The following is a 13,453-nucleotide window of genomic DNA, read 5'->3' as shown; positions in this document are numbered from 1 at the left end:
CTAGGATGTCTGGCTCGAGGTCAGTGACCACCTCATTGTGATTATCTGGGACGTTAAGCTCATTCTTGTATAGTTCTTCTGTGTAATTTTGCCACCTCTTCTTAATCTCTTCTGCCTCTGTTAGGTCCCTGCCATTTTGGTCCTTTATCATGCCCATTTTTGCATTAAACGTTCCCTTCATCTCTCCAATTTTCTTGAAAAGATCTCTGGTCCTCCCTATTCTATTGTTTTCTTCTATTTCTTTGCACTGTTCATTTGAGAAGGCATTCTTATCTCTTCTAGCTATTCTCTGGAATTCTGCATTCAATTGGGCATATCTATGTTTTTCTCCCTTGCCTTTCGCTTCCCTCCTTTCCTCAGCTATTTGCAAAGCTTCCTCAGACAGCCATTTTGCTTTCTTGCATTTCTTTTTCTTTGGGATGGTTTTGGTTGCTACCTGTTGTACAATGTCGCGAACCTCTGTCCATAGTTCTTCAGGCACTCTGTCTATCAGATCTAATTCCTTAAATCTATTTGTCACCTCTACTGTATATTCAACAGGGATATGATTTAATTCATACCTGAGTGGCCTAGTGCTTTTCCCTACTTTCTTCAGTTTAAGCCTAAACTTTGCAAGGAGAAGCTCATGGTCTGAGCCACAGTCAGCTCCTGGTCTTGTTATTACTGACTGTATAGAGCTTCTCCATCTTTGGCTGCAGAGCATATAGTCAATCTGATTTCTGTGTTGACCGTCTGGTGATGTCCATGTGTAGAGCCGTCTCTTGGGTTGTTGGAAAAGAGTGTTTGCTATGACCATCGTATTCTCTTGACAAAATTCTATCAGCCTGTGCCCTGCTTCATTTTGTACTCCAAGGCCAAACTTGCCTGTTATTCTGGTTATCTTTTGGCTTCCTACTTTAGCATTCCAATCCCCCATGATGATAAGGACATCATTTTTTGGTGTTACTTCTATAAGGTGCTGTAGGGCTTCATAGAACCGGTCAATTTCATCCTCTTCAGCACTGGTGGTTGGGGCATAGACTTGGACTACTGTGATATTGAATGGTTTGCCTTGGATTCGAACTGAGATCATTCTGTCATTTTGAGGATTGTATCCCAGTATTGCTTTTCCTACTCTTTTATTGACTATGAAGGCTACTCCATTTCTTCTGAGGGATTCTTGCCCGCAGTAGTATACCTGATGGTCATCTGAACTAAATTCACCCATTCCTGTCCATTTTAGTTCGCTGATACCTAAGATGTCGATGTTCAGTCTTGTCATCTCTTGTTTGACCACGTCCAGCTTTCCTTGATTCATGGATCTTACATTCCAGGTTCCTACGGAGAAAAAAATCTTTACAGCATCGGACTTTCCTTTCACCACCAGACACATCCACAGCTGAGCGTCCTTTCGGCTTTGGCCCAGTCGCTTCATTCTTTCTGGCGCTACTAGTACTAGCCCTCTGCTCTTCCCCAGTAGCATACTGGACGCCTTCCGACCTGAGGGGCTCATCTTCCAGCATCATATCGTTTTGCCTTTTGGTACTGTCCATAGGGTTTTCATGGCAAAGATACTGGAGTGGTTTGCCATTTCCTTCTCCAGTGGATCACGTTTTGTCAGAACTCTCTGCTATGACCTTTCCGTCTTGGGTGGCCCTGCACGGCATAGCTCATAGCTTCATTGATTTATGCAAGCCCCTTCGCCACGACAAGGCAGTAATCCATGAAGGGGAAAACCATTCTTTAAGCCATGTTAAAATAGTTGCTTGGTTGTGTAACATCCAGTCCGGCAGTCCAAATGTTCCACTTTCTTTTTAATGTTAATAGTGTTAGTGTTATTTCAGAGGTGTTCTGGAAAACAGACATGATGGCATCCCCCCCCCCCCATTTTGCTTTTGCTCCAGTGATATTTTTAATGCGGCTTCCATAGTAGTTTTAAATTCAGTTAAGCTATAGTGAAGATCTGCAAATATATTCTATACCAAATAGACCTGCTGTTTCCCTTAATTCTTAAGATAAATTCAGAGCTACTCTCTGATTTGGAACTGCTTGACAATGGACAGCATAAGTTTTTTTTTTATTGAAAAGTTTTAAAATACAGTTTTCCTTTAAAAAACCCCCTTCCCCCTCCCTCCTCCCCTCCCTACCTCCCCCCTTCCTCCCCCCTCCCCCCCTCCCTCCCCCCAACCCCCCTCCCCCCCCCGACTTCCCAGAGCTAAATACAAGGTATATATATATAAAAAAGCAATCATAAACAACCATATACTAACAACTATAAATTCTAAAATCCATCACTCTCTAACTTATATAGGATCAAACAAAACTTAGCATTATTAAATATATATAAAAGACTAAAATAGAAAAAAAGAAAAAAAACACGAAAGAAGACTTATTCGAATGCTACATAAAACTTCTTAACCCTATACTTGTTCTGGATAAACTCAATCCATTTTCTCCATTCCATAATATAATGTTCTTGCGAATGATCTTTCAAGTAGGCCGAAATCTTCACCATCTCTGCCAGGTCGGAAACCTTTAAAATCCACTCTTGTATAGTCGGCAGTTCCTCTTTCTTCCAATATTGACCTATCAAAAGTCTTGCTGCCATAACTAAATTCAACATCAACTTGGAGTCCACAACTGTAGCGTCCACAATTATTCCCAACAAAAAAAATTGCGGACAAAGCTTTATCCTCCGTTTAAAAATCTTCTGCATGTTCCACCAGACTTTTATCCAAAAAGCCTTAACCTTTTTACATGTCCACCATATGTGAAAATATGTTGCATCTTCATCACCACACCTCCAACACTTAGGCTGGTAATTCGGATACATACTTGCGAGCTTTTTAGGATCTAGATGCCATCTATAAAACATTTTATAAAAATTCTCTCTTAGATTTTGAGCTTGAGTGAATTTTACATTCCTCACCCAAATCTTTTCCCACATGTCCATTGTAATAACTTCCTGAATGTTTTGGGCCCATTTTATCATACAATCCTTAACAAGCTCTGTTTCTGAATCGATCTCTATCAATGCAAGATATATCCGTTTAATATGTGCTGGTCCCTGATTTCTAATTTGCTTTATCAAATTTTCATCAGTCATTGCAAATCCATTTTTCTGGTCTTCTTTCCACCTGGCCCGTAACTGAATATATTGAAACCAAGTCTGAACAACCTTCTCTTCTCGCAAGAAGCTATATGATTTCAAGCACCAAACATTCCTTTCCAAACTTAAAATTTCCTTGTAAGTAGTCTCATCGTGTTTGAAACCAGCATGTATATTTTCTATTGCGTGTTTTGGGATTGCCCACAATGGTATCTTGCTGCTTAACTTGTGTCTATACTTCTTCCAGACTCTCAGCAGTGCCTGTCTTAAAATATGCATCCTAAACACAGTATCTACCTTCTTATCATACAACAAATATGCATGCCAGCCAAACAACAAATCATCCATCTGCAGTTAAGTAACCCAGTAAGCCTACTATTGACTTCAGTGGTGTCTACTCCTGAAGATGTAAGTATTGGATCATCACCCTATGCACAATGATGGATGGTTTCCCGAACTGGTACAGCTATGGAAATAGCCTAACCAAATTAAAGCATAAGTTTAATTTGGTTAGGCTATTTCCATAGCTGTACCAGTTCGGGAAACCATCCATCATTGTGCATAGGGTGATGATCCAATACTTACATCTTCAGGAGTAGACACCACTGAAGTCAATAGTAGGCTTACTGGGTTACTTAACTGCAGATGGAACTACCACAATACCAATAGATTAGAATCCCTTTCAAAAGCATCCAGAAGATAAAAATAATTTTGTCTGGCATATTTTTTAAAATGCTGACATTGTTCTAAAAGGATATAGCCAAAGGCATGGCAATTTGAAAGAGTTTTGTTGTTGTTGTCATGCCTGTTTAGGCACAGCCTTTTCGCCTACAATTTCACCAGAAATGTTTCTTGTCTAGGCACCTGCATGGAGAAAAATTTTGAAGTGGTCATGATGAGCCTTCCAGAGGTTACTGCTGTTTTAATGCTTCAAAGAAGGGATTTCGCTCAACCCATTATGCTTTGCAAAAGCTTCCTTTCCCTTTGCATAAATTATTTGTATTCTTTTTTATACATTCCTCAAAATTGTTAGACCCTTTTAAGATGGAAAGGCAGGGATATATGAATATTATATAAGAAGTTTGAAAACAAGACCTTGAAATGTCTTGGTAAAGATGAAGGTGAGCAAATACGTCTGCTTGGTTGTAGATCTAGGTAGCAGGATTTTATATATTTATATTATAAAATATATATTAATGCTTTTGGTACTGTAAGTATTTTCAAACAATTTGCTATATGCCATTCTAAATTTAAATTGTTTTTAAAACAGATTTCTTGCAGAGTTTGAAGACATAGAGAATATTGGTTTGGGTGGCTTTGGAAATGTTTTCAAGGCAAAGAATAACATTGATAATAGATTATGTGCTATCAAACGCATCCGAATTTCAGGGTAAGCTATGCTGTGCATCCTTTAATTTTAATTATACTGTTATAAAGCATTTAAACACATAGAATTTTCTACATTAACATTACAGATAGACCTCGACAACTACAATAGAGACCAGAAAATTGGTTAAGTGGTATGGTCATTAAGGGAGGCATCATGTGATCATGATTTTTAACCTCCTGCTAGCCTCCCCACTGACTGTGTTGGAAGCTGGGAAGGAAGCTTGCAAATGGCAATCACATGACTGCAGAATGCTGCAACTGCTGTAAGTGCAAGCTGGTTGCCAAGTGCTGGGATCGCAATCATGTGACCATGGGGATTCTGCATTGTGTGTCCAAGGACCCATTATAAACAGTACCATCATAACTTCTTCTTTTTGTTAGTTGCGAAGTCATGTCCGACCCATCGCGACCCACTGGACAACGTTCCTCCAGGCCTTCCTGTCCTCTACCATCTTCTGGAGTCCATTTAAGCTCACGCCTACTGCTTCAGTGACTCCATCCAGCCACCTCATTCTCTGTCGTCCCCTTCTTCTATTGCCGTCAATCTTTCCCAGCATTAGGCTCTTCTCCAGTGACTCCTTCCTTCTCATTAGGTGGCCAAAGTATTTGAGTTTCAACTTCAGGATCTGGCCTTCTAAAGAGCAGTCAGGGTTGATTTCCTCTAGGACTGACCGGTTTGATCGACTTGCAGTCCAAGGGACTCGCAGGAGTCTTCTCCAGCACCATAGTTCAAAGGCCTCAATTCTTTGGCGCTCAGCCTTTTATATGGTCCAGCTTTCACTGCCATACGTTGCAACTGGGAAGACCATAGCCTTGACTATATGCACTTTTATTGACAGGGTGATGTCTCTGCTTTTTTGTGTGCTGTCTAGATTTGCCATTGCTTTCCTCCCCAGGAGCAAGCGTCTTTTAATTTCTTGGCTGCAGTCCCCATCTGCGGTGATCTTGGAGCCCAGGAAAATAAAATCTGTCACTACCTCCATTTCTTCCCCATCTATTTGCCAGGAATTGAGAGGGCCAGATGCCATGATCTTGGTTTTCTTAAATGTTAAGTTTCAACCCAAGTTTTGCACTCTCCTTCTTCACCCGCAACAAGAGGCTCTTTAGTTCTTCTTCACTTTCTGCCATTAGAGTGGTATCATCTGCATATCTTAGGTTGCTGATATTTCTTCCGGCAAACTTAACTCCAAGTTTTGATTCCTCTAATCCTGCCTTTCTCATGATGTGCTCTGCATATAAATTAAATAGGCAGGGCGACAGTATACAGCCTTGCCGGACTCCTTTCCCAATTTTGAACCAATCAGTGGTTCTGTGTCTAGTTCTCACTGTTGCTTCTTGGCCCACACATAGGTTTCTCAAGAGACAAATAAGATGGTCTGGTACGCCCATCTCTTTAAGAAGTTACCACAGTTTGTTATGATCCACACAATCAAAGGCTTTAGCATAGCCAATGAAGCAGAAGTAGATGTTTTTCTGGAACTCCCTAGCTTTCTCCATGATCCAACGTAAGTTGGCAATTTGATCTCTAGTTCCTCTGCCTCTTCGAAATCATGCCTGTACTTCTGGTAGTTCTTGGTCCACATACTGCTGGAGTCTAGCTTGTAGGATTTTAAGCATAACTTTACTAGCATGTGAAATGAGTGCAATGGTGCGATAGTTTGAACATTCTTTGGCATTGCCTTTCTTTGGAATTGGAAGGTAAACTGATCTTTTCCAATCCTGTAGCCACTGTTGAGTTTTCCAAATTTGCTGGCAAATTGAGTGTAGCCTCTGTTAGGTCCCTGCCATTTTGGTCCTTTATCATGCCCATCTTTGCGTGAAACGTTCCCTTCATATCTCCAATTTTCTTGAAGAGATCTCTGGTCCTCCCTATTCTATTATTTTCTTCTATTTCTTTGCACTGTTCATTTAAGAAGGCATTCTTACCTTTTCTAGCTATTCTCTGCAATTCTGCATTCAATTGGGTGTATCTTTCTTTTTCTCCCTTGCCTTTCGCTTCCCTTCTTTCCTCAGCTATTTGCAAAGCTTCCTCAGACAGCCATTTTGCTTTCTTGCATTTCTTTTTTTTGGGGATGGTTTTAGTTGTTACCTCTTGTACAATGTTGCAAACCTTCGTCCATAATTCTTCAGGCACTCTGTCTATCAAATCTAATTCCTTAAATCTATTTGTCACCTCTACTGTGTATTCATCAGGGATAAGATTTAGTTCATATCTGAGTGGCCTAATGCTTTTCCCTAAATTTTGCAACAAGAAGCTCATGATCAGCTCCTGTTCTTGTTTTTACTGACTGTATAGAGCTTCTCCATCTTTGGCTGAAGAGCACATAGTCAATCTGATTTCTTTGTTGGCCGTCTGGTGATGTCCATGTGTAGAGACATCTCTTGGGTTGTTGGAAAAGAGTGTTTGCTATGACCATCGTATTCTCTTGACAAAATTCTATCAGCCTGTGCCCTGCTTCATTTTGTACTCCAAGGCCAAACTTGCCTGTTATTCCGGTTATCTTTTGGCTTCCTACTTTAGCATTCCAATCCCCCATAATGATAAGGACATCATTTTTTTGGTGTTAGTTTTATAAGATACTGTAGGGCTTCATAGAACCGGTCAATTTCATCCTCTTCAGCACTTGTGGTTGGGGCATAGACTTGGACTACTGTGATATTGAATGGTTTGCGTTGGATTCGAACTGAGATCATTCTGTCATTTTGAAGATTGTATCCCAGTATTGCTTTTCCTACTCTTTTATTGACTATGAAGGCTACTCCATTTTTCTCAGGGTTACTTGCTCGCAGTAGTATACCTGATGGTCATCTAAATTAAATTCACCCATTCCAGTCCATTTTAGTTCGCTGATTCCTAAGATGTCGATGTTCAGTCTTGTCATCTCTTGTTTGACCACGTCCAGCTTTCCTTGATTCATGGATCTTACATTCCAGGTTCCTATGGAGAAAAAATCTTTACAGCATTGGACTTTCCTTTCACCACCAGATACATCCACAGCTGAGCATCCTTTCGGCTTTGGCCCAGTCACTTCATTCTTTCCCTCTGTTCTTCCCCAGTAGCATATTGGACGCCTTCCGACCTGAGGGGCTCATCTTCCAGCGTCATATCTTTTTGCCTTTTGGTACTGTCCATGGGGTTTTCATGACAAAAATACTGGAGTGGGTTGCCATTTCCTTCTCCAGTGGATCACATTCTGTCAGAACTCTCTGCTGTGAACTGTCTGTCTTGGGTGGCCCTGCATAGCAAAGCTCATAGCTTCATTGATTTATGCAAGCCCCATCGCCGTGACAAGGCAGTAATCCATAAAGGGGATCATAACTTCTAACCATTATTAAATGAATGATTGTTAAATGAGGACTATCTGTATATGTCATACTTAAGTCTTACATTGACTACTCCTGAACAGAGAAGTTCTAACAGAGCTTTGAAACAGTTTTGGTAGAATCCTAATGACTATATAGCATGCACTTTGAATACATCACTACAAATCACTTATTTGAGAGACTTTCAGTTTTTATGTGTAAAAGACTGAGTTACTGTTGTATTGAGATTCAGATGTAGAATAAGGACAGATGTGAGTCCTATATCATTTTGCTGTGCTTTGAAAATACTTAGGTATGTAAAACATGACTTGTTTGTCTACCACTAGTGAAAAACTACTAGTCCCACCAGAAAAGTTTCAAAATTGTAATGGAAACATTTTATTTTTCTTTCTTGTGCTTTGTCTATGAGGGACATCAACTACATAGTAAAAAGTAGAGTTAGAGCAGTGGTTCCCAACCTTTTCTATACCCCGCACCCCTAGAATGCTTCTAATATATTCTTGCACCCCTTACAAAAGTTTGAAATGACAGCAATGAATTATGCATATACACTATAATTTTGAAAACCCAAGTTTTTGCATCCCCTGGAACAGACATGTTAAACTCGTGACGTCATGCTACGTATCGGAGCTTTTTACTCCATTGCAGGCAATGGGGTGGGCGCAGTTTCCTGATGATGCGTCCTGCCCGCAGGCTGGTAGTTTGATGCCCCTGCCCTGGAATATTGTTTTGCACCCCTAGGAGGTGCGAGCACCTCTGGTTGGGAACCCCTGAGTTAGAGGGAGATTTCTGTGTGACTTGATTTTGTTATATGAACTAGGCAAAACAGACAAGAATAGATTAGGGATATATTCTTTGTCTAATATATGAATTTCTATATGCTCTTGTTGTTAAGTCTAATTTTTACATTAGAACATTTCCTATATTAAAGTAAAACAGGTGCATCATTAATTTTTCAGATTTCCTCTTTTATGATTTTATTATCTGCAGTGTACCTTCTGACACAGTTGCAGAATTCCAAATTTGATTCTTGTTCCTTTTTATAAAAAAACCTGTAGTTAATTAATCTTGTAAACAGCTGCTTCTGGAAATAATTCTGCCTTTGGACCAATTGTTAACAACAAGGTTTTTTATTATTGCTATTATTAGGGTTGTTTATTTTGCCTTAACCATAACAGGGAAAAAGACAATGGAGAACGAGAAGTAAAAGCCTTGGCAACACTTGATCACCCACACATTGTTCGATATTATTGTTGTTGGCTTGGACAAGATATTTTCCAGTTTCCTGATGCCAGTGAAAGCAGGTAATTTCATCATTACATAACGTGTATTTTTTTTTTAAAGAAAACATTTTGTATATCTGTTTTTTTATGCTTAGTTAGCTTAACAGTTACTGGGCATATTCCACTCGATTTATTCCATTCAGACTTATATATTGCAGTCGTAAATGCATACAACATGCTGAACATAAATAGGTAGAAAGTATCTTACCTTTTATTACAAAGCAAGCTAAAATAAAAAAGTAAAGTTGGCATGGAGCAATATCACAGAGTCAAATTGTTAACATTTCTGTATTAGGGTTTATTTTAAAACACTTCAACCCAACAAGGCTGTAAGCGATGGTTGTTCTTATAACAATATAGTAATAATAAATTAGAGCATTAATACAACCAAACAATAACCACTTATTGACTACATCCTCATATTCTGGCACCAGGCCCACTCAAATTATTATATGTCCTAGCACAGCGATGGCAAACCTTTTAGAGACTGAGTGCTCAAAACCCTGCCCTCTTCCCCCCCCCCCCGCCGCCCTCAGGGCCACCCACTGCTTTCACGGCCTGCCGTAGATAGCCCAGGCAGCCCAGCAGTGCCATGGCAGCCATGGCCTCCGGGGAGTGAGGGTGGAGTCTTGTCCCTGCTGCCTGGCTGCCACGTCCTTGGTTGCGCTGCTCCATGCAGGCCGCACTCGGGGGCAACTCTCCTCTGGGGGAGCTGCTGATGAGGGAGATGCGGTGGGAGGTGGCCTGGGGCAACAGTGCATGAACCCACAGAGAGGGCTCTAAGTGCTGCCTCTGCAACACGTGCCTTAGGTTCACCACCACTGTCCTAGGACCTTGCCAAGGTTCTGGAAGGCTGCAAGAATAGAAACAATTTTGGTCATGGAGGTGCAGGCTGCAGAAGAAAAAAAAAATCTCTATCGAGTGCCTGCATTTATTTAGCCTTTAAGAGCAAATAATTTTATTGGATATTTTCTGTATGTGAGTCACTAATTTTTATCCAAATTAAATTGGCCTTTCTGTCATCCTTTGGCATAAGTATAGAAACTGGCTTTTCCTGATAGCTCAGAACTTTACTTGAAACATGTTAGTTATGTCAGGAGCTTTCAGCTGTATTTGAACCCCATAAATAAACAAAATGGTTAGATCCATGCAAAGACCTACCTCTGATGTCCGTAAAGCAATTAGGAGGTGAATAGTTTTAATATTATTGACTTTTTTATTTTAAATTCTTAACAGCTCAGGGCAATTTCACTGCCTCTTCATTCAAATGGAATTATGTGAAAAGGGAAATCTAGCGGATTGGATAACTCAACAAAAGGAAATTTTATCTTGTAAAGATGATTCTATAGAAATTCTATTTCAGCAAATAGTTGAAGGAGTGGATTATATTCATTCTAAGGATTTCATTCATAGAGATCTCAAGGTGCGTACTGTCAGTAATTCCAAATGTCAGGTTTTGCCATCTTAACAATATTCTTATGGAAAGCTTTTGATAATTCTCTTTGAAAATAAGAAAAATATAAAAATAAAAGCATCTATACAATATTACATTTTAATTATATAGGCTTGTTTTCTGTGAATCACTTATCATCCAGGATGAAATGTGACTTGCTTCCTTTGTCTAAAATATCAGACCTGGCCTTAAATCTCTACAGTATTTTTCCTGAAATTCGGCCCTGCATTCAGGTCTAGATAACAGCAAAAACCCTCAGGAGTTAATATTCATTGGCTTTATTAGAGTGGAAAAAAGCCATACATATGTAGAAGAACTCAGTGATGTAAAATTTAGAAATCAAGCCCTAGATTTAAGTTTAGATTTTGGTGAGAGCTGGTATAATGTAATTATTATAATGTTGGAGTGTGACCTAGGGAGGATCTAGTAGTCTACCCCACAATTAGTCCTTTGGGAGAAGGGCGGTATATAAATATTATTAAAATAAAAATAAAAAATTATGGAAAATTGTCATGAATCTGTTTGATCTTCCACTTGGTGCAGAGTTTGTCTCCCAGTTGATTTCAGGGTAGTTAAAGTCCCCCATTACTATTGTGATGTGCTTCCTACATAGTTGACTAGCAAAACGTTCATCTACTTCCTCTCTTGGTTGGGTGGCCTAAAGTATACACCTATGGCAATGTCATTTCCCTCCCCTTTTATTTTGACCCAAATGCATTCAAGACAGTTTTCTGCTGTCCTAGAAAATAATTTTTGTTCCTTGTATGCCTAAATACAGTGTTTTCTTATATTGTATTTATATTTTTCTTTTACAGCCTCTAAATATATTCTTTCATAGTGAAAATCACATAAAAATAGGTGATTTTGGATTGGCAACATCAGGTGTAAATGACACTTCAGTACAACGGACAATGAACAAAGGAACATTGCGTTACATGGCACCTGAGCAGGTAATTATTGTTAATAATTCTTTTGTGTGTATGCACTGAAAATCCCTTTGAAAGGAATTTGCTTATTTCCTTTGAATATAGAGGTAGTCCTTGATTTAGGACCACAATTGAGTCCAAAATTTTTGTTGCTAACAAGGCAGTTATTAAGTGAGTTTTGCCCCAGTTTATGACCTTTTTGCCATGGTTGTTAAGCATTTAAATGCTTAACAGTTAAATGAATCATGTAGTCATATGAGCCTTGTAGTCATGTAGTCATGTAGTCATATGAGCCTTGGTGGAGCAGTGGGCTAATGCCTCCTTAAGTAACACCAGCTGCCTGCAATTAGTGCAGGTTCACATCCCACCAGGCTCAAGGTTGACTCAGCCTTCCATCCTTCCGAGGTAGGTAAAATGAGGACCCAGATTGTTGGGGGCAATAAGCTGACTTTGTAATAATGCCGCTTGGGGGGTGTATGAAAGCCCTAATAAGCAGGCATATACATAGAATGAAGGCTATTGCTAAGCACATTGGTTTGTGCTTAAATTGTAAGCCGCCCTGAGTCTTCGGAGAAGGGCGGGGTATAAATGGGATTAAAATAAATAAATAAATAAATAAAAATTAAGCAAATCTGGCTTCTTCCGTTGACTTTGCTTGTAAGTAGTTGACTCAGAAAGTTACTAATGTTGATCACATGGCCCCAAGACAGTGCAGCTGTCATAAATACATGCCAGTTGACAAAGTGCCTGAATTATTCTTTTGATATTTTTTCCAAAGACAAAATATTAAAAACTGCAAGAACAAAAAAAATCCCCCAAAAGACAAAAATTACAAACACAACAAAATAATAATAAAAAAGTGCACAACATATATAAAGCAAATATCAAACATACATCACCCATCCTATTTGGTATGTTGACAAATATTTTCAAATAAATCTAATGGAATTTAGATTCCCCTAGATTTGTGGGTCTACAAATAATTATAAAATTTCACATCTATAATTACAATATTTACTATACTACTATTTTATATCACAATTCTTTGATAGCTATAACATTTCTCAGGTAAAGCTTTTTCCCCATCAAATCCATTAATAATAAGTTAGATATTAGTCCCATCCACATATCTAACTTCTCTCTTGTATGTGTATTCATGACATCTTTCACTTGGTTTATTTTAGCCCAATTGCAGATTCTTCAAATGTTTGATCTATTTTGATCCAAGTGCCCAAATTTTGATCATATGACCACAAGGATGCTGTAATGGTTGTTAAGTGTGAAAAGTGGTCATAAATCATTTTTTGTACCATTGTAAATTTGAACAGTCATTAAATGAATAGTTGTAAGTCAAGAACTACCTGTATAGTTTTCCACTTGTAACTTCTGTCTACTGTGCTACAGTTTGAAGTCAGACTCCTAAAATAGCTGATAAATGAAACATCTACATCTCCCCAAAAGTACTAAGTTGTTCCATTTCATCTAAGAGAAAATCATTTCCAAATAAATAACCATATGCTGAAAATTAACTTTTATTGCGTTGTTTTTATTCATTCTCATGCATTTTTCCTCAACAGCATAAGATTGTCTACAATTCTTTTGCCTCTAGTCTAGAGACTCTAAGAAACTGAATGAAGGTTGTGCACATTTTTGAAACAAAATTCACTGATTTACCCTGTACTTTTGTTTTTACATTTGAAGTACCTAACATGCTTGCATTATGCTGTCCATTAGGAAGGATGCAGTTATGGCAAGGAAGTAGATATCTTTCCATTAGGATTAATTTTATATGAAATGCTTTCCCCATTTTCAACTGGTCATGAGAAAGAAAAGGTAAATAATCCATTTTGTTCTTACATCTGCCTGCATGTATTTCTCAATAAAGATAGGAGAAACGTGTTCAAGCTGCTTTTCATACTGACTTATTTAATGTAATGTTAGGAAAATAAATTAAAATAGTTAACTCTAGAAATTTATACATTAAAAAGCT

The 13,453-nt window shown here is 38.7% G+C and overlaps 1 protein-coding gene across 1 annotated transcript in view; it reads left to right on the top strand.

The window, feature by feature from the left end:
• Positions 1-13,453, top strand: part of LOC310648301 (interferon-induced, double-stranded RNA-activated protein kinase-like) — a 56,110-nt gene that overhangs the window by 39,079 nt on the left and 3,578 nt on the right. The window contains exons 19-23 of the mRNA XM_083376066.1: positions 4,359-4,478; positions 8,980-9,105; positions 10,321-10,507; positions 11,353-11,487; positions 13,198-13,296. Coding sequence (XP_083232192.1) covers positions 4,359-4,478; positions 8,980-9,105; positions 10,321-10,507; positions 11,353-11,487; positions 13,198-13,296 — 667 coding nt within the window. The remainder of the gene's footprint in view (positions 1-4,358; positions 4,479-8,979; positions 9,106-10,320; positions 10,508-11,352; positions 11,488-13,197; positions 13,297-13,453) is intronic.

The sequence above is a fragment of the Vipera ursinii genome, assembly GCF_947247035.1.
Source record: "Vipera ursinii genome assembly, chromosome: 1".
Taxonomy (NCBI): domain Eukaryota; kingdom Metazoa; phylum Chordata; class Lepidosauria; order Squamata; family Viperidae; genus Vipera; species Vipera ursinii.
This window is presented reverse-complemented; position numbering and strand designations above follow the sequence as displayed.